Below are 21,277 nucleotides of genomic sequence, written 5' to 3' on the forward strand. Positions count from 1 at the left end.
CAGTACTCAAATAAATTATTTCATAAAAATACAATTTACTTGTTTTTACTGGGTACCTTGTAAAACGCCGATTCTGGTGCATCGTATTTTCTTTCTGGTTAGTGTCCTATTCGATTTTGCTTCACAACTATTCTTTCAGAAGCTAGAATTGAGCTACGCAGCCGCACATGATTGCAAAACTAGGAAACGGTGCAGTAACTACTTAGTAAATAAGAATGTTTTATTTTATATTCACGGTAGTAAGCACCAGCCTCCGTGTCATTATCGTACATGAAGACATCACTAAACAAATATTTCTTTATTCTTCCTAATCACTATCTAGCTAGGAGAACAAAACAAAGCTTTGGACTTGAACGTATTTCTAAGGCTTGAACCTTCTTTATCGACAGGTTTCGTTGTCGGCTGTTGAAGTACAGCACAACCAAGATTCGAACATACGACTGGCTTGTTAGACCAGCAAAGTACCACGAAGCTTACTGGGCGGTGCGTATCTAGGAGAAATGGTACTTGAAAAAGTCCTATACTAAAAAGTACTTCACTAGAAGCAGAAGTACACCTCTCGAGAGCAACTATTTACGGTCACAATCTAAAATTACATTCAGGTGGAAGTGTCATTGAAAATAGCTTTTAACGTCAGACATTGCCATTGTTCTTTGAAGATGGTTCAACTTGCCTGAACTGTTACAACTACAACATCCACATTCTGCCACCATACAAGACGAAGACGGTCATACATTAGTTTTGCATGCTTCCTCTTTAGTCTTTTGTGGACCGGTCAAGCTTTTAGTTGAAAACCCAGTACACAATATTTTACTTTATCCACTTTTCGAAGTGTAGAGTAGATTGCGGAGTTCCAATGGAAGAATCGATGAACGAATCATCAAGTTTCGCAACTGTAATCGAGGATTTTGGTATGACCTTGACGGCGAAATATTCTTCGAGTGTGGTACGCTCGCTTGAAAGGCGTTTTCAAGAAAGACGGAAAGTAGTTGGAAGACAATATGAGGGGTGCTTTTACGAATGCTAACGAAACTCCCAAACGATCCATTCATAGTGTTCCGGTTCATTCACCGTTAACGCTACACTGGAAAAACTCAAGCAAACCACAATCGCAGTCTTTACACCGTTCTCGATCGAATTCAAGATTACGGATTCCACATAGGCATCGAAAAGTATCTTAGCACCAAATTTGCTTTAAACTCTGATCTTGGCAAGACACGCGCCATTTAACAAATCTTAACTCCGAAAGTCATCTCACAACTAAGATCCTATTTAAGAAACCATCTGCTAAGGGAGGATGCCCGTTGATATTGAACCAACGAATACCAGAAGTCTCTCCGATGCTTTGGCTGTTCTCTTCGATTTTTTACTGACAAATTACGATTCTGTAAAAAAAAAATCTTCAGTTTTTCAGGTGACGCTTCCAAGTTCCAAGAATGGTCTTAGAGGAGTTCCTGCACGGTGCAATGAACGGTATCGTATATACATTTCAATGACACTGACGCTAGCTGCACAAAGTAATGTACAATTCGAGAAGGAAGCTCTGCATATTTGCTGTTACCAATTTTTGCTGTTACCAATTTTCACAAGTCGTAGATTCATTCTTTAAACCGATCACAAGTCATTGGGGCCTATTCTGCGAGGCAAGTTATGTGATACTTACTTATGTGTCCATGCCCGCCGATCCGGCAGAACAAAGGGATGAAATCAGAGATCTCCACTGCTCACGGTTACCCGCCATGGCTTTTACCTGTCGCCAGGACAGGTTCTCGTATACAGCCCGGATGCCGTTGGCTAAGCTCCGTCGCCTCTTCTACGCTGTCCTTGTGGATTCCAATCGAGTGCTTCTCTGCAAAACTCGTTCGCTCCTTTCCTCAAGGTGTGTCCGATCTACTTCCACCTATGTTCACGAATTTCTGTGGCTATCGGCTGTTGATGACACCGACGACGGAGTTCCTCATTGGATATCCAGTTATCAGGCCGCCAGGCACGAATGATGTATCGCAGGCACCGGTTAATGAATACCTGCAGTTTTTGCGTTGTCTCCGCTGAGACGCACCACGTTTTGCAGGCATACAGCAGTACGGATTTAACGTTTGAATTAAAGATTCGGGTTTTTGTGCGTAGAGTGATCTGGTTTGAGCGCCAAATGCTTCGCAGACCTGCAAAGGCACCCCTGGCCTTCCTGATCCGTGTGGCTATATCAGTCTTGGTACCACCATCGAGTGTTGTCTGGCTACCAAGATATTGAAAGGCGTCTACCTGCTCAACTTGTTGTCCCGCTACTGCGAAGCTGGTGGAATTGTCAGGGTTCACTACCATAGACTTAGTTTTCGCTACATTGACTGTGAGACCTGCTGTCTGGGAGCTCTCGGAGAGGTCATCTAACTTCCCAAGGAACAATTTTTGCTTATTAAACGTTTAACCGACAGCTTTTATTCAGCACATGCTGTATAGCTGCTTTTCAAGTATGTCTAAACACCTCTGTTCAATGCTTATACAGTTGGTTTTGGAGAATTTAAGCAGCACAGTGCTGAATATGGGCGTGGAAGATGCGTTTGTATGACTGTTAAGCAACGTATAGTAAAATGTTTATTCAGTACGTATAGATATGTTTATTAAACTTCTGCTGATGACACTGAAGCTACGTTTATTCCACAGCAGTTCAACTTTTAGACAAGCAAAAAGAAAAAAATATGCAGGAAGTATTTTTTTTTATTTTGTGGGTTTCGCTATTTTCATGGCCATTTTTGTATGCATATATTATAATTTAATAAGAGACTTTAGTAGAAAATCATTGGTTGACTCTAAATTGATCAAGCCTGCCATATACTTTTTTTATTCACCCGGGTTCGAACTTACATCCTATCGGTCGGAAGCCGTCAACGAACACATCTGAGATAATCTGACATATGACAGGCGCCGAGTTTTCAGCCGATGTAGATTTACCAGCTTAAGTTTGTCAAGTGTGGAACAAAAATTGGCTAAAATACATTTAAGCGCTGAAGAGTAGTTTCTTAAATCATGTTTGGCATCTGCTGTACAAGATTACTTTAGAAGTATTTATTCCGCACATTTAATAAACTATTTGTACTAACATAAAGCATTTCGCTTGTACCACCAGCAACATAACACAGTCGCAACGCAGAGGACTTTTTTCTTTTGAATATTGACGACGGTGAGCGGTGCTACTGAATAAAATTAAATGGAAACCAGAAATCCAGAGTGTTCGGTTAGCGATTGTTCATTTAGTTAGCAGTGATGTGACTAGCAGCAGCAGTGATTAGTTAGCAGCAGGAGTGATTCGTGTTAGTACCGCAGAGGAGGAGTACTTTTGTCACCCCGTCATTAGTTTACGCAGATAGTCCTGAGCTTCCAGAAAACAAAAAAGAGCAGTGGATGGCACGAGAAGCAGTGGTGTTTTCGCGCACCGGCAGCGGGTGCAGTGGTGGTATCGCCACTATGCCACCCGATCATAACAATTCTGGCGGCTTTAGCCCGACGGAATTCATCTCGCTGAGTAAATCCATTGTGAGTAACTCGCAAAGCGTCAAGCAGCCGGCTGCTTTTGGATATAAATTTGTTAAAGTTAAATTTCGGTACGACGAGGGACAACAACACACCGAGGGAAAAGATACACACCGTACAGGCAACACTTAAAAGGATTTCCACGACCAGCAAAGATTTGCGGCGGCTAAAAGTGGTTATGCAAATGTTTTCTATTCTTAATGTACCAAAAAAAATAAAAATAAAGTGTACCTAACATAAATTTAAAGCATAAATTATAAAGTGTAAAGTATAAAGTGTAATTCAAGTTATTGGTGTTATTGGCTGCCATCAAGCACCTTTTATTCCACACCTGCTCTTGGTGGTGCTACTGATACGTTTGTACGACGATTAATCGATACATATTCCACAATTCCTCTTAGCAATGCAGCTAATGCATTTGGGCAACTTTCATTCCACTCTTATTCCACACTCGCTCTCAGCAATGCTGCTGATAAGTTTGCGCAACGCTCTTTCCACACTTATTCCACTTTTATTCCACACCTTCTCGCAGTAATGCTGCGCAACATTTATTCCACTGTTATTCCACACTTGCTTTCAGCAATGCTGCAAATTCGTTTGTACAACATTTATTCCACTGTTATTCCACTTTTATTCTGCACTTGCTCTCAGCAATGCTGCTGATACATTTGCGCAACGCTCATTCCACACTTATTCCACTATTATTCCACATTTGATCTCCGTAATGCTGCTGTTACGTTTGCGCAATGCTCATTCCACTCTTAATCCACTTTTACTCCACAATTGGCCTTGACTGACAAGTTTGCACAACGTCTGTTCGACATGCATTTTCATGGTAGCTTTTAAGCGACCATTATTCCACATCTGCTCTTAGCCGTACTGCCGATACGTTTGCATAACGTTTATTCGACTCTTATTCCGCATTTATATAACAACGTATAGATGTTGATTAGAAGCTAGAAAAAATATAGGTTATGACGTTTAAACAACAGACAATTCAGTAAATTCGCTTATTCAGCACCGAATGCTATTAAACAACTCTTATTCCACACCTGCTTGTTTAGGTGCTGCCGTTTTGTTCCTTGGGTTGCTCTGCATATCGTTTCGGCGTTGTGCAAGCAAGACAATATCGTCGGCTAGGTCGAGGTCATTTAGCTGCTCCATCGTTAGAGGATTTCAAGGCAATCCTCGATTTGGTCTACTGTCAATTGCTCCAACTAATATCTCATCCATAACGATGAGAAACAGAAGCGGTGATAAAATGCAGCCCTGTCTCACGCCAGCAGTAACCCGTATGGGGTCGGACAAGACGCCGTCGTGCAAAACCTTGCACGAGAACGCCTCGTACTGAGCCTCGATGAGATGGACTAGCTTATCTGGAACTCCTCTACGCCTAAGTGCGCCCCAGATGTTTTCGTGGTTGAGTCGGTCGAACGCCTTTTCGAAGTCAACGAACACCAGCAGAATAAAGTCATGGAATTCGTTGATCTGCTCCAATATAATGCGGAGCGCTGTGATATGGCCTACACATGATCGGCCTGCACGGAATCCAGCTTGCTGCCGCCGGAGCGTAGCGTCGATCTTCTTCTGGATCCGGTTGAGGATTACCTTACAGAGTACTTTGAGAGTAATACAGAAGAACATGATGCCACGCCAGTTACCGCATTCAGTTAGGTTTCCTTTCTTAGGGACTTAGGGACCAATATGCCCTGCATCCAGTCCACCGGAAAAGTTGCGGTTTCTCATATATTGCTGAAAAGCTGATGCATCATCTGGGCTGACAAAGATGGATCAGCTTTGAGCATTTCGGCTGAAATACGATCTATCCCTGGCGCTCTACTGGATTTCATACTCTTAATGGCTGCTACAATTTCATCCAGCAATGGCGCCTCCGAGGTCACGCGATTGATTCGACGAACTGTAGGCGTCATACGCTGCTGGTTTTGTTGGTCTGTGACATTTGAAACTCGGAAGAGTTGTTCAAAATGTTCAGTCCATCGATTCCATTAAGCTGTTCGGTACGGTTAGTCAATAGCTGACCAGCTCTGTCCTTTAGAGGCATCTTTGTATTTATCCTGGCACCAATAAGGCGGCGAGAAATATCGTAGCGCGCTTTACCGAGGGTTTCATCACTGGTCGTGATGAAGGCGTTCTTGATGCCGGTCCATTGCTCTTCAACAGTTCCACCAGGTGGCAACTCCGAGGCTCGAGATTCAAGTTGTTTGACAAAAGCTCTTTTCACATCAGGATTCTTAATCGGTGGACGTCGTAGCGGCACCAGACTTTCTCCTCCCGTCCTTGGACACGTGCGACGCGCAGACGTATCTCAGCGGTAACAAGATGATGGTCGGATGCAATATCAGCGCTGCGTTTGTTGCGTATATCAAGAAGGCTCCTTCGCCATTTCCGGCTGATGCAGATGTGGTCGATTTGGTTTTCTGTTCGGTCGTCGTGGGAAACCCACGTGACTTTATGTACTTGTCTATGGGGGAAGAGCGATCCATCAATGACCATGTTATTACCACAGAATTCTGTAAACAGCTCCCCGTTTTCGCCCATCTCTCCTAGGCCATGGTATTCCATGACGCGTTCAAGGTCCGCGTTGTTTGAGCCAATCTTCGCATTGAAGTCGCTCATGTGGATTTGGATGTCCGCCTTCGGGATTTTCTCAACCACGCTGTTCAGCTGGCTGTAAAAACTCACTTTCTCCTGCAGGTCGGCAGCATCTGCTGGCGCATAGCACTGGATTGCTGTAAGGTTCCTAACCCGTGTTCTGAATCTGGCAACGATTATTCGCTCATTATCGGTTCCCACTTCATCAGGGCCTCATGTGCCCCTGGGCCCCTAGGAATCCAACTCCTCTTTCTCGAGTAGCATTTTCACCTCGTATGCCAGAGTAGAGCAAGACTTGCCCGGATGATGTCCTGTGTTCGCCAGTACCCGACCAGCGGACCTCGCCCAGCCCCAGGATTTCAAGCTTCAGGCGGCTAGCTTCCCTTCCAAGTTGAGCCAGCTTGCCCTGCTGGGCAAGGGTCAGTATATTCCATGTTCCGATTCGTGTCCGTGTTTTCATTTTCGGTAACTTTTTTGTGTTCCGGTACAGTAGGCTGTTAACCTAAGGTCCTTATCCCGCTGATGGGGCTGCCATCTTAATGTGGGCGGGAGCCGCTGTGCCCCCTTTCCGGTTAGCATACGACAACCGATGTTGCGTACCCTAGCCGGCACCTCGTGGAGGTAGGAATAGGAGTTAATGAACAGAGGTTATGGTACATTCAAATGGACTCCTGCAAAGATTGGGAAACGCAACGGCCAATAACACTACAACGTTCTACTGAACAGTGTATTATCATTCGCTCAAGCCACAATCAGTTAAAACAACGACGTAAATGTGGAGATTCAGCATGAGATTCGGCATCAGCCAGGGGTTAGTCCCGGAGTAGTGGTTAGCATTCTTCGCCTCTCACGCTAAGGACCCGGGTTCAAATCCTAACCCCACAGAAGTCACGAATGACCCAAGCCGTCAAAGTGACTATAATCTAACAAAAAAACAGGAACTCCTCCCAATCTCCTGATCTCCAGTCCGTTATGATAAGCTTCTGCCTTGGCTGATACTCCACGATCTCTTTTGATTGAGAAGATGTTACGAAGAATCAAAACAATCTTAACTTGCTGTCAAGGCTAAATAACAATTATGATTATTTAGATTGATTCGTTAACAATGACCAAAGGAGGAAGTACTCGCCTGTAAACGTCATTTATCCCCGCATGATAGAATTTTAGCGAAAGCGTGCGTGTTGATCACTTATTCATTCGACAGTACCGTCTCAGACGAGCAAAATTTAAAAACGTCACATATGGGACATTTGTCGAACTACAATACACTCAAGTACTTTTTTTACACGGTTTGTTTTTTCAATTATTAAGAACGGGGCAACTTAAGGGCCATTCATTTATTTCTCAATACATTTGGGAGAGGCCCGACGTTCGTCACGTAGTTTGTAAATGGTCCCTCAGTTGCACAGTTCTTGAGTTATCGGAAAAAACAAACCGTGTAAAAAAAGACTTGAGTGTATTGCTGAACAAAGTTTTGTTACATCTTTTCTATTATCAGTACATACTACAATGCTGCTAACCCCTTGGTAGCCGCCATGATGAACTGTATTAGTGTTTTCAGCATCAGGATAAAGAAACTCACTATTGGCAGACTTCGATGTGGTATCTTGCAGAAGTCTTCTAGCGTGATTATCTCATTAAGAAAAATCGTTCAATAATGATTATCACTATCACATAAAAACTGTGAAAACTGAATGAAAGGGAGTGTCAATTAGATCACCGTGGCGAATACGATCGGGTGCGATTAGGCGCATAGAAAATAAAGATGCAACTGAAGAAAAATGGATAGAATGTTAAGAAATTGTAGCTCGATTTCTTAAGAGCCTCCAGGGCTGTCCTGCTTTGTAAATGTTTAATTATATGGCCGTACCAACCAAACTAAGCTTAAAAGTTATGCGTGGAGCACCTGTAGAAATTATTATCAACAAAATTGTTGAAATAAGTATTGTTCAATCTTCTTTCTTTCGTATTTTGGCGCTTTACCGGTTTACACTGAGTAGGAGTACACACCCAAAGTGCGCTCTTCATGGCACTAACAATTGTAAACAGCGAGTGTGCGGTAAATACACAAGATAGAACAATACTTAGTTTAGCAATTTTACAAATTAACTAATTTGGTTTTGAACCTCTTAGCCGAATACAGAAAAAGACACTGATGATGACGCTTACTCATGTCGTAGGCAAAATAGTAGTGAAAATTGTTTCGATACCTTTCTGCCAAATGAAACCAAATTGCAAGCTTCCCCCTTTCACACGTTTTCAATTTAATTAACTTAAGTTATTTATAACGCTGCTGCAATGTAATTTTGTCTTGTTTTTCTCATATCGATTGATAACGTTTAAGTTTTGTTTAATTTTTGTCCGAATATCGGTTCAATTTCGCCTTTTTTTTATTTTGTACTACAAATTGTAGTACAAAATTGTTTCGAGAAAGTAGTAATTTTAAGATGAGTTTTGCTAAAATTTCATTTGGGAAACTGATTTTTAGACATATAATCGTCACAGCTTCCATGAAATCATCTCGATTCGGTCATAACAAGGACAAAAATCTATAAGAGTGCAAGTTTCTTTACAAAAAAATAATAAAACTGCTAAAACAGGTAAATAAAAAAGCCACATTTTTGAAAAGTACACCAGAGCAGCTCACAAATAACTTTATTTACATATTGACCATACTGTACAAATGAACAAACATGTCTAACTAAAATTTAATATTTATGATTTCGAAGGAACACACATGATTTCGTTAAAAACCGTATCGTACGCTACCGAAACGCCCGAGAAACTGAAATCAATAGCTAGGTGAAATTTTGTTTCATATGTGCTGTTTGTTTGCTTCATTTCTGTGTGTCATGACTTTTTAAATAAATAATAATCTTTAATGTGATTTTATACACGTACAAATCCTTGAAATAGTAGTACTTACTGATGCTCTCGCTTATTCTGACAGTACAAATTGGTTGGTTATAGTACGTCTATTATTGGTTAAATTTAGTAGGTTGATTATTTTTTCTTTTCTTTTACCACCCATGAACACATAGCTGTCCCGTACAATTAGTATATCCCGTCAACCGTAGAGCTGATATGCCTTTATGGGCAGTTAGACGAGTCACATGTGTCTATCTGCTAGAAAGTTTTTTTGTTTTTTAAATATCAGCCTTACAATGCCTGATACGCCAACCGTAGATGCGCGATACTGTCAGGCTTACCGTCATCTTTTGTCCGGTCAGATGTTGTATATTAACCACGTTATCATAGTATCGACTTTTCTGCTATTCTCTAGATATAATTTCTAAATTGCCATTTTCTTGGTATTAGTCCCGAATCACAATAAAACCAAAGATGAGATTTCCGCGACTAATATATTCTCATCATTTGGACTTTGATGTCAAAATAAAACGTTGGACTTTTTTTTTCAAACAGACGGGTTTTTGAGAAAAACAATACCTACATCAACGGAGGACGTTGAAATTATATTCAAAGGAAATCCATTCTCTAGTACATGCTCAAACACGCCGATGTGAGGAGAAAATAGCCGTGTTTATCGCATATTCTGCTTAGCAAATGAGTTTAATCGATTCATCTGAACCACAGTTTCAACCTTAAAGCATCCACCCCATTGAGATAGTAGTGAAAAAGCCGTTTATCCCGAACAAATCCCAAATTTTCATACAGTCGTAGGGCAGGCCGATTAGTTATCTCGGTTTCCAACACAACCTCATCGGCACTGTCATCCAGCATTGCCTGTAAATAGAGTGAATATCATTGAGTTTTCGTTTAATTGGTCCACATGGCAAGACTGCACCTGAATAGCCTTCTGCACCAACGTGGTTCCAATTTTCAGCTTTCGGTAATCTTTATCGACGGCTAGCATCGCAATATATCCTCGGCGAATGTTTTGCCGATGAATGTCCAATTTACATACAATGGCTCCGACGCATCGGTCTTGATGGAGCGCCAGAAAACATAATCGAGGCCAATTATGGATGAAATACCGATAGGTGTATATCGAATAGGGTTCTGACAGATCCTTTTGAATTAAGGACATAATGCTTGGCATTTGAAGTTCCGATTCGTATACCTGATACATGATTTCAGGCTTCGGTGGTTCTTCCACCAACGGAATTTCTTTCACTGGAACCGTCGGAGTTGAAGTGACAGACAGGTTCTCACTTTTTGGGTTAGTAGCATTAACTTCAACCTTTGTCTGTGCAGTATCAGTTGAATGCTCACCGGCAGTTACGAGCGGCGGTTGGCACTTCGACTTTTGGCGGTTTCTGTGCCTTTTCTTAGCAGTTGGATTCTTAGGTTTACCTTCCGTTTGGTGTTCATCAGTACTAGAGACAGTTCCATTTATTATACCATTTTGGCCTTTCAACTTTAGTCCTTGTTCCAGTTTCTCACTCACTGCATCTACTGAATTCTCGCATAAATCACTTTCGGAAATACCATTAAGTTTCCCACAAGGGGACGTGGCCACATCCGCATTTGCGTTATGCTCTCGTCCAGGTAATATCTCCTGACTTGAACTTGTGCCGATATTTTTAGATTTGTTTTTCCTCTTAACTTTCTTCTTCCCGCATTTAGCAGTAAGATGTGCACTGTTTTCGACGCCATTCGTAGAAGCGTCCTCCGCTTGAACTTCCATCGGAAAAAAATCCTATCTGACGAGCACTTGCTGTTTCGTTCGTCGGTAGCAAATCTTGCGTGAAAATAGTTTTTCTTCTCGAGATTCAACTATTTTACCGTGTTTTAGTGAAACAAACCCACACTTGTTATATAATCTGGTGCTCAGCATCCGACACAGTAGGTGCTTCCAGAGAAACCAACTAGCAGAACTAAATTTGGCAATTTAATTTGCAGCTTTATTTGTACGAAATAATTTTTGCTATATCCAATGATTTTTAAGATTTTTTTACACTCTCTCCCTTCGTCTAAATTATGACAGTTTCTACGTTATTTAAATGTCATATTGACGTTGCGCTAGGGATGCACCCTTTTCTGCCACGGAGATAAAACAACGCAAAACAAATCTTGCGTAGCATATGAAAAAGGCCCAACGGTGAAACAGAAACTAAACGGATAAAAGCAAGGGTGAGTCGCTCTGAGAACATTCATACACGGTAAAAAAATAACACGTTGAAGCGAAGTGATTTACCGTTGGATTCGCACTACTTGCCTATCATTACGATTCGAAATGAAAATCCTTTGAAAATGAATCAACACAAAGCAAAACGAAATCAACAGAAAATCACTTTAATTTCCAATGCGCTATGTTTTAAACTTTTGAGCTGTCAAATTTGTATTTGTATTTGTATTTGAATTATTATTTTTTTAATTAATTTATTTTTTTATTGTTTAATTAAAAACAAAATACAAATAAAAAAAATTAACCTCAGTTGATGATAAATAAAGTGGATTATTGTTTGTAATGCTGGCATGTCCAAATATGGTTCATTGTTGTCATAACCGTGGTGGTGTGATGAATCCCATAACTTGAAAATAGATATCAATTTATTAATTTTAACAACATACATAATCTAGCTGTACTCACACTCTAGAATAGCAATAATTTCATGCGAAAACGTATTTTCACCATCTGGATTTATGATTTTTTTTCGATCACTGAAGGATACTTTTATACTTCGCGAGTTTTTGACAGTAGTGAAATGCGAAAAATAATTAGTTGCAAATTCAATAGATATGCATTATGATTCGATGGTAATTTCCATTGAATAATATTCAACGAAAGATCCCTTCTTCGAAAAATGGAAATCTCTCAAAAATCAACACTAAATATCTTCAATATGCAATGCTGCGTAACAGATTGATTCAAATGCAAAAGCACCTGAATTGAACGTGACGATTTTTTACCGTGTAGAAATTTTGTTCAGTCTGTACTTTACTGTGCCCTATACCCCGTAACAAAGTGACAGTTATTAACAGTTTCCCATAACACCCGCCAATGTCAAAAATGTCGCGACGATCGTTTTTACGTGCCGTTCAAAATTGATGCACCTTCGATTTCCAAAGGAAATGTTAATTTTGTTACGTTAAATGTGAACGCAAAAAGCTGCCTGCGGACAACGATTTGAAAAGTGCGTATCCAGCTTTCCACGAGCGATAATGGCGGTTATTGAGCACAAGTGGGCACAATCTTTTGACATTCATTGGAGGAGCGTCGAGTTCGCCCTGACGGAGTTACTATGGAAACATCCATGATTGTTTGTTGTTCGAATGTATAAATGTAAACATTGTTAAATTTTGCAGATCAGCTAGAGGAACATAATTGAACGGACTACAAATTTTATGGATTCTGGCTTCGCAGTTTTCGAATATTTCAGGGAGGATGGCCAAATACGCAGCGGAAAGTTTCTTATCAAAACGAGACGCTGTTCGAGAGCAAACTTGGCCACGGCTCGACCAATATAAAGTTCAATCTAGAGTTCAATGTTCACGTTTGCCTCTGAGTGCACTCGAATGTTTAATTCGCACGATTGTAAAAAGTATCCTGAGCCGGTGCTTTCAGGAAATTATGGCCACAAACCACTACAAAAGCTTGAATCCGCTCAATTATGTTCCACTTCAGCTGATCTGCAAAATGAAACAATGTTTATATTTTTACACTCGAACAACAAACAATCATGGATGTTTCCATAGTAACGACGTCAGGGCGAACTCGACGCTCCTCCAATGAATGTCAAAAGATTTTGCCCACTTGTGCTCAATATCCGCCATTATCGTTCGTGGAAAGCTGGATTGATTATTTTAGCATTGTTTCATGTTTTCGGTAAAACTGTTTGAATTCTTGGTGGGTTGTTTGATTGATTTGTTTACAAGATAAAAAGCGGTATTTATTACAAGATTGTCACTCTTGTGTACGAGTTGTCTGCTGTAAAGTATTTAAATATTGCGTGTTTCATTGAAAGTTATCCGCTGCGCAATTCAAAATGAAATGCTCTTTCATGATTGCTGGATCGATTTTGTCGTTAACAGAACAAGTTAAGCAAAATTCAAGAGTAAATCCAAGCAATAGAGATCGTTGCAGTTGTACAAAAAACACTCTGTTACATGACAGAACCAAATAGAGCATGTTATTATGCCAGAAGAACCAATTATGCTGCTATTGTCATTACCACGGAAACGTTTTGATACTTGACATAATGTTGTCAGTTCGTAAAATACTTTATTGAAATAATAAACCAATTCAGATCTTATATGCACAAGGGATTTTTTGCCAAAACAAATGATAATAAACTCTTTCTTCGATATTTACGCCGCTTTCAAACATCTGTCGTGAACCATGAACCAGCAGTTTTAGGAACGTTTGATTAGTATGGGAGCTGTCACATTGTTACCGGGTTGACTGTGCCGCTGAGGTATGTTGTTCGTGTGAAACCTGTCAAGCTCGCTTGCGCCCAGCCAGACTGTTTGGATTGTTTTGACAATAACAAACATTGGTAGTGCTGCCAAATTCTAACATTTCAAAATTTAGATGTCAAAAAGGTGGGCCACAGTGTGCCACGAAATGCGAAATGAATGTACCGCAATTGTAATCAATGAGGTAAGCTGTTCCCTAAATTGAGCCTGCAACAATGTTCTAATGTTTGGATAAAAGTGACAACTGAGTCAAAATCGAAGGGCTTTTTTATCGCGTTTATTGTTTTAAAGCGAGGTACATAATATATGCAACACTTAAATTTTATCACCGAGCACGGTAAAATAAATTGCCGAGATCCCAACAGCTGAGATCTCGGTGAAAATCTCGGTAAAACATTGTAACACCGAGATCTTGGAAATCCAAAACATCAAACAACTGTCAAAACTTTACCGACAATCTCGGTATTATTTTTCCAAGATATCCGGTAATCAATACTGAAACTCGATTGAAATTGCCGAATATTCGTAAAGCGTAAGCGACCCAAACTGTCAAATTTTAACGAGATTTTCTGTAAAACACTAGCTGAAAATGCCGAACTACGGTATTAATATGCTGAAAACTCGGTATTTTTAAAGTTTATGAAAATCAATAAAATTTTGAATAAAACTATCATAATTAACCAATATGCGCATTTTCTTATTTTAAACAATTATTGTTTAACAGTTTAACAATGTAATAGTATAGTTAATAGTATAAACTATTGAAATATAAAGGCAAAGTTAAAAGAAATATAAAGGCAAAGTTAATGGTAGAACCACGTAGAACGAGCAAATTTTTCACCTGTAGTGGTTAATTTGCCTATTGAAAAAATTGCTGCTCTGATAAACACAAAGAATTGCTTGTCGTTGGGCATGCAGTTGGTGGCAAATACATCGTAACATTCGCATAGTCTAAGAAAGCCTTATACTACTGCATGGCAGCAGCCAACGGGGATGTTGTATTCTTTCCATGAGATGACGCATTGTCCTCCACACTGCAACATCTCACCACGAATTAGCACAAGAATCGTCAACCTAGAGAAATGTTATTCATATTTTATCTTCCAAAATTCAGTACAGTAATTAAAAAAACTTACTCCAATCCATTGCACCAACCCGTTCAAAGGATTTTCCTGTGTTGCGGCTGCATCACGCGTGCGCTTTCAGCCTCTGGTAGGGTTCTTAGACCGAATGATAGCCATTTTAACTTCACCGGTAACGAAACTGCTGTCGATCGCGCACAGTTAATTTTTGACATTGCTTTCCGAAATCTCGGTAAAACAGCTTGTGGCTTTTTTCAGTAGCATTTAACGAAATTTCGTTAAAACGATATTGAAGTACCTAGATTCGGCACTTTATTTTACTGAGCTCGGGGGTTTACTGTTTTACTGATCTTCTCGGCAAATAAGATTGCAGTATCTCGGTAAATAAGCTTCATTTCCGATATCTCAGTAAAATAATTTTCCAAGTTACGGTAAAACGAGAAATGTTCACCGATATCACAGGAAAACAGGCCTATTTTTGTGTAGTTCGGTATTTTACTTTACCGAGACTTTATTTTGGAATTAAGTGTGCAGCTTTTTAAGAGCCATAATGACGAAGGTAGGGGAACTGGGGGGAAAACGAACACCCTTAGCAATTTCGCCATTTTCTACCCCAGGAATCAACCAAATGCTGATCGCACTATATGAATTGAAAGCTGCATTCATATTCCACGTAGCAATATATAAAGATGTTTAAAAAAGGACTATTTGTCATGAAAAATTCCTCTTTTTCAAAAGCGTCACATTCGAGTCTGATTTTTTTCATGTGGGTAAAATGAACATGCAGTGAGGGTAAAATGAACATGTCATAGAAAACTAAAGTTAACATGCAGTTTGGATAAATTAAACATTATTTTACAATATCATTGTTCTACATAAGCCGTATAGGTATTCAACAGAGCTGTTGGAATTAAAATGGGACTCCACAACGTAAACATAATGTATCTTCGCCACGTTCATACAATGCTTGACCTTTAGCTCGTAGGATTTTCCAGCACTCGGTCATTTTCCGTCATTTTTCGAGAGACTCGATCATTTTTGTTGCTTGAATTGTAATTATTTCGTAGCTGCTGATAAATGGAAAGTAAAACATCATGATACACACTGTTCATTTTGCCACCATAGTGAGGTATTCATTTTACCCCCAAAACACCAATTGTTTTCAAGTGTTTATTATAAACAAACAGTTGATAAAAACATTTGGAATTTTCGACAGATCCGCAGGATATCGATAAGCAAACAACACTGAATGATACCAATAGTCGAAATTTAATTTGTTCCGCCAAAATAGCTTATTTACTAATAGTGAAAATTACCATCGGCGTCAGATTTCTGCAAATATTTTTTTACTTTTTCCATTTTTTTCACATTGGAAAGCTTATGATCACCACATATTGTCTCAAACAGCTTGAAATACTTCTAGGAGAAGATACCTATTGATCTGGCACAGATTTTAATTGGTTTACTGGGAATTTGGCTGCCTGTTCATTTTACCCCCCCTGTTCATTTTACCCACAGTTCCCCTATATGTTCGCGCCGATTAGTAATTAAATCATAAATTTGTTCTAATTAACCCACTGCGTAATCATCAACGCAGTCATTTCGAATGCCAGAGCTCTATTTGCACTAGTACAGTGGACCCCCGTTCGTTTGAACGATTCCTCATGCAAACTAACGGGGTTACTTTTTAATTTGAACAACTGGTAACCCGAAATATGCTGAAACCTGTGTGAACTGGCCGCCCTGCTCTTTGTTATTGTTTTGGTGGTTTGTTTTAGTTGGCAGTTGCAAGTGCGAATATTGCATTTTCCGATCGAATTTCTATCTTAATCGTTAGGAAAACGAAATGTGAAACCGATTAAACACGCTAGGTCAGTACAAACAAATCGTGTTTATGTGCATTGTCTGCATAATCAAATGATGTAATGTTGAGAATGACATTTGAACCATTTTTAATTTGCACGTCGTGCAAACCAACGGGGTTCAAATTAAAAAGTGTTCAGATTAAAAATGGTCAAACGAACGAGGGTCCACGGTATTTTGCCGTGACGTCAGCAGCCCAACGTTTGCCGAGGAACAAGCTGAAGCAATATTTATTTTTTCGGAAGTTATTTATCGTGTTTGTTTTAATAGTACATAATTTGTTCTATATGGGTCGCAGTTGTGTAGTAAGGCATTGTAATTCAACTCATAAACCCCCGTTCATTCGCTTTTTTCCACTGTAAAAAATTGTGTACCAGCGCTAGCGAAACGAAGAGTGATGGACGAGTGGAACCTGGAGCCGGTGTCTCAGTTCCAAACATAGTTATAATACACAAAATATTAGCATTTGCAGTCTGCATTACATTTCTGGTAAGTCTCTAAAGAATTTTTTTTTTTCAAATTTTCCAATTTCAAACAATCTGATGTTTTTGCTAGGGCAGGCAGCCAAGCTAACAGACGACACCAACGTCGATTGGGTTCCAAATACGAATTTGAACCTAATACATACAGATGATACATACACTGATAAAAATAGACACGGCGTTACCAAAAGATCTTACACATGAATTTCAACGTGCATATATTGATAAGCTTGTTTCATATGTCAATCATTCGGGTATCAAAAGCGTTTTCCTTCGATTTAACGTGAAATGAAATATTTCATATGGAAAACACGTTAAATAACCATGTTTCTCCAACAAACCTTCAATCAACATGGTAGTCACTTCTTTTACATTGCAAATCCACGTGTTTCACCATTAGATCATATCCTGTTGCAATCCACATGAAATTAAGGTGTAAGTTTTTATAAATATTTCACTGGTTTTACACGTTTAATCAAAGGGTAACTCTTATGAAATGTCATTCTATTTGAAATTCATATGGCTTTTACGATGAGTTGATGTGAATATCAGGTCATATCAAAGTGTTTTACTCATGGTTTTACCATTGAATATTGCCCCTTTTATGACTGTTTAGACTACTGTGATAATCATTTAATGCAACGTACCGCATTTTGCACTGTTAATCTGACACTAGAGTGGCTTTTAGTTTGATCTACTAATGAGTTTGACTTCTTTTTCCTTCTTCCCCTTCTTTTTCACTTCATTTTGTTTGAGCGAAATCGTGTGCGAGATTCGACTGTGATAATCGTATAAATCGGGGTAGTCTAAATAGGAGCAAATGTCGCAATATCATTCATGTGTTATTCTTATGGAACTGTAGTGGTTAGCACCAGGAGAATATCTATGTGATCTGCACATTGATCGCACGTGTATAGTTTTTTCATTGTACATATAGATGATTCCTATTGCAGTCTGGAATATTGTGAAATAGGCAGTGGCGCTTCTAAACTAACTACGATAAATAACGAACATTTCGAAAAATTCACGAATCGCCAATATAAATCATTAATTGGAAATAATCATGCAAGTGACGATTACAACGGAACGGACGATGAGAGCTACGACGATTACAACAATTTTAAAAGCAATTTCCATAACCTGGAACTGGTTAAATTAGGGCAAAATATAAGGAGCACGCCACTAAAACTCGACCACTGCTTATTTGGAAATTCTGACTGCGACAACTCTTCCAAACTAAACGAGAACGGTAAGATAATGCCATAATTTAATGAATAAAAATCAGAGGGGTTGTGTACAAGACACGACCGCATATATAGGTGACGCAGGACTACGTAAGTCTCTTTGTAGTGATAGTAGCATGTATTCATGCTTGTAATCATTCGATTCTTCATGTATACATACTATATGCAACATATATACATGCTACATGCGTTGTATGTAACATTTATCAAAGTAGTAACATTGCATACGTTCGATTCTCGAAATATTCTGCATTTGAAAACAATTTAACAAAATCAAGAACACAAACTATTTGCTACCTTACTGAAATTAAAGATTGTTTTTATTACCCATGGTTCCCCACGTTGAAGGGATTTTGCCAATTCAATCCTATTTTATCTACAGCACATCTTTTCACTACACTTCTAATGAAACGGCATGCGTATTCATACAGAGTCGTATTATATCCGAACACTACAGCACTGTAGCACATTTTTCCAACACAGATATCAAATTCGCCGAGGTTTAATCGTCTCGCAGTAAAGAATTTGCGATCGGTTGGGACAACGAACTTGTGTCATTTTTTCTGCCACATTTCCCTAACACAGACATCAAATTGGACTAGGTTTAATCACGTTCGTAAGAAATCTGTTGGCACGAGGGGGCTTTGTCACTTTTTCTAGCGTACTTCCCAAGCAAGGACATCAAAATGGTCTAGGTTTAACCGCGGTGTTAGGAAATCTTGTTGAAATGGAGAAATTTTGTCACTTGTATTGGCGTACTTCCCAAGCACAGATATCAAATTGGTATAGGTTTAAATCATCGCAAAGAATCTTCCAACCAATCACGAAGCGAGAATTCTGGTAAAACATAGGTTCATTATTTTCAATTTTTCAATAGTTCAACATCAAAAATCCATACTTTTCTTCATTTGGGTCAATTCTTAGAAGATTTACCGATCGATTGGTGTAAGAATATTGAAAATCGTTCGGAAAACCGCTGAGCTATTAGCGTTCAAAACCTTTCATTTTTCGTGACGCTCGCATTTTTCGATTTTTTGGAATGACACCCTATCTCAAAACTTGCCGTAAGACGTAGTCCTACGTCAAAAATGATTATTAAATTAAATTGAATAATTCAACGTTTACATGATACATTTCAGGAAACAACAATTTTGCACAATCAACTACGGCACAAGAAACACATGACTGCACCATAGTGAAGCGCTATCGGTTAGAATTAGAACGGCTTCAGCAACGTACACAAGCCCTAGAGACGGAAAAGGCTAGGTGGCATAGAGGTTTGGCATGGCTAAGCAATGATCGTCGATGTAACCAGTACACCGGAATTGGAAGTTTCAAAACGTTAGGGCATATTTTCAACTTTGTTGAAAGCAGTTTGTTCAAGCCGTACTGCAATATGTCCAAAGAGCAGGTTTTCGTAATGACTCTGAGGAAACTACGTTGCAATACAAATTTTAATGTGCTAGCCGAAGATTATTCGATTTGCCCTACTACCGCTTCAAAATACTTTTACCGCACAGTATACGTATTACATGAGTGCTTAAAGCGCGCGCTTGAAATGCCATCAAAAGAAATTACGATTTGTCATACTCCCAGGATTTTCAAGCAAAAGTATGGACAACGGAGAATTTTTATTATTGACTGCTTTGAAGTGCGGACTGAAAAACCGTCGAATCCTATAAAGCTGCCAATTCTCATCACAGTGCTTATAAAACGACACATACAACTAAGTTTTTAATTGCTTTGTCGGGTGACGGTACTATGTCATTCATTTCAAATGCATACGCTGGACGATGCTCCGACCGTTTTATCGCCAAGTATTCAGGTTTTCTTGATCTTCTAGAAGAGCGTGAAGTTGTCCTGGCAGACAAAGGATTCGACATACATGATTTGGTGACTGAAAAAGGTGCAATATTAAACATCCCAACGTTTCTCAGAAAAAATTTGCAGTTGAGCCCGCTTAATATTGAAAGAGATAAGCAGTTAACATCACTAAGAGTGTAATTGGAATACTGAAAGAAAAATATACGTATCTTAAAGAGACGGTTTGGGAATGGTTTGAACTACCCCGTAACAAAGTGACAGTTATTAACAGTTTCCCGTAACACCCGCCAGTGTCAAAAAATGTCGCGACGATCGTTTTTACGTGCCGGTCAAAATTGACGCACCTCCGATTTCCAAAGGAAATGTTAATTTTAGTTACGTTAAATGTGAACGCAAAAAGCTGTCTGGACAACGATTTGAAAAGTGCGAATTGATTATTTCAGCATTGTTTCATGTTTTCGGTAAAACTGTTTGAATTCTTGGTGGGTTGTTTGATTGATTTGTTTACAAGATAAAAAGCGGTATTTATTACAAGATTGTCACTCTTGTGTACAAGTTGTCTGCTCTAAAGTATTTAAATACTGCGTGTTTCATTGAAAGTTATCCGCTGCGCAATTCAAAATGAAATGCTCTTTCATGATTGCTGGATCGATTTTGTCGTTAACAGAATAAGTTAAGCAAAATTCAAGAGTAAATCCAAGCGATAGAGATCGTTGCAGTTGTACAAAAAACACTCTGTTACATGACAGAACCAAAGAGAGCATGCTATTATGACAGAAGAACCAGTTATGCTGCTATTGTCAGTACCACGGAAACGTTTTGATACTTGACATAATCTTGTCAGTTCGTGAAATACTCTATTGAAATAATAAACCAATTCAGATCTTATATGCACAAGGGATTTTTTGCCAAAACAAATGATAATAAACTCTTTCTTCGATATTTACGCCGCTTTCAAACATCTGTCGTGAACCATGAACCAGCAGTTTTAGGTACGTTTGATTAGTATGGGAGCTGTCACATTGTTACCGGGTTGGGTTTGAACGTTGTGGATTTAATAGTACGTTTGGCCTGTATTTTGGTGAACTTTTATCGTTCTCTTCTGCCTGCATGAAATAATTTCGATATTGGATTTATTATAAGTGCAACTGATCGTTGCACAAGCCGTGAAACAAGCAAATGTCAAAAATGCTGTTCAAATATTACGAACACGTCCGCCATTATGGCTCGTAAAAAGCTGGATAAATATCTTCTTTAGTGG

At 39.2% G+C, this 21,277-nt stretch overlaps 1 protein-coding gene across 1 annotated transcript; it reads right to left on the reverse strand.

Moving 5' to 3' along the window:
- Positions 1-8,791: 8,791 nt before the first annotated feature.
- On the reverse strand, positions 8,792-11,031 carry LOC128742426 (N-alpha-acetyltransferase 30A). The gene is made up of 2 exons (XM_053838785.1): positions 9,947-11,031; positions 8,792-9,885 (listed from the first exon to the last, which is right to left on the reverse strand). Exons 1-2 carry the CDS (start codon positions 10,787-10,789, stop codon positions 9,721-9,723), a joined length of 1,008 nt encoding a protein of 335 aa, XP_053694760.1. The 5' UTR covers positions 10,790-11,031; the 3' UTR covers positions 8,792-9,720.
- Between the last annotated feature and the right edge of the window lie 10,246 nt (positions 11,032-21,277).

This window comes from Sabethes cyaneus, chromosome 3 (genome assembly GCF_943734655.1).
Source record: "Sabethes cyaneus chromosome 3, idSabCyanKW18_F2, whole genome shotgun sequence".
Taxonomy (NCBI): domain Eukaryota; kingdom Metazoa; phylum Arthropoda; class Insecta; order Diptera; family Culicidae; genus Sabethes; species Sabethes cyaneus.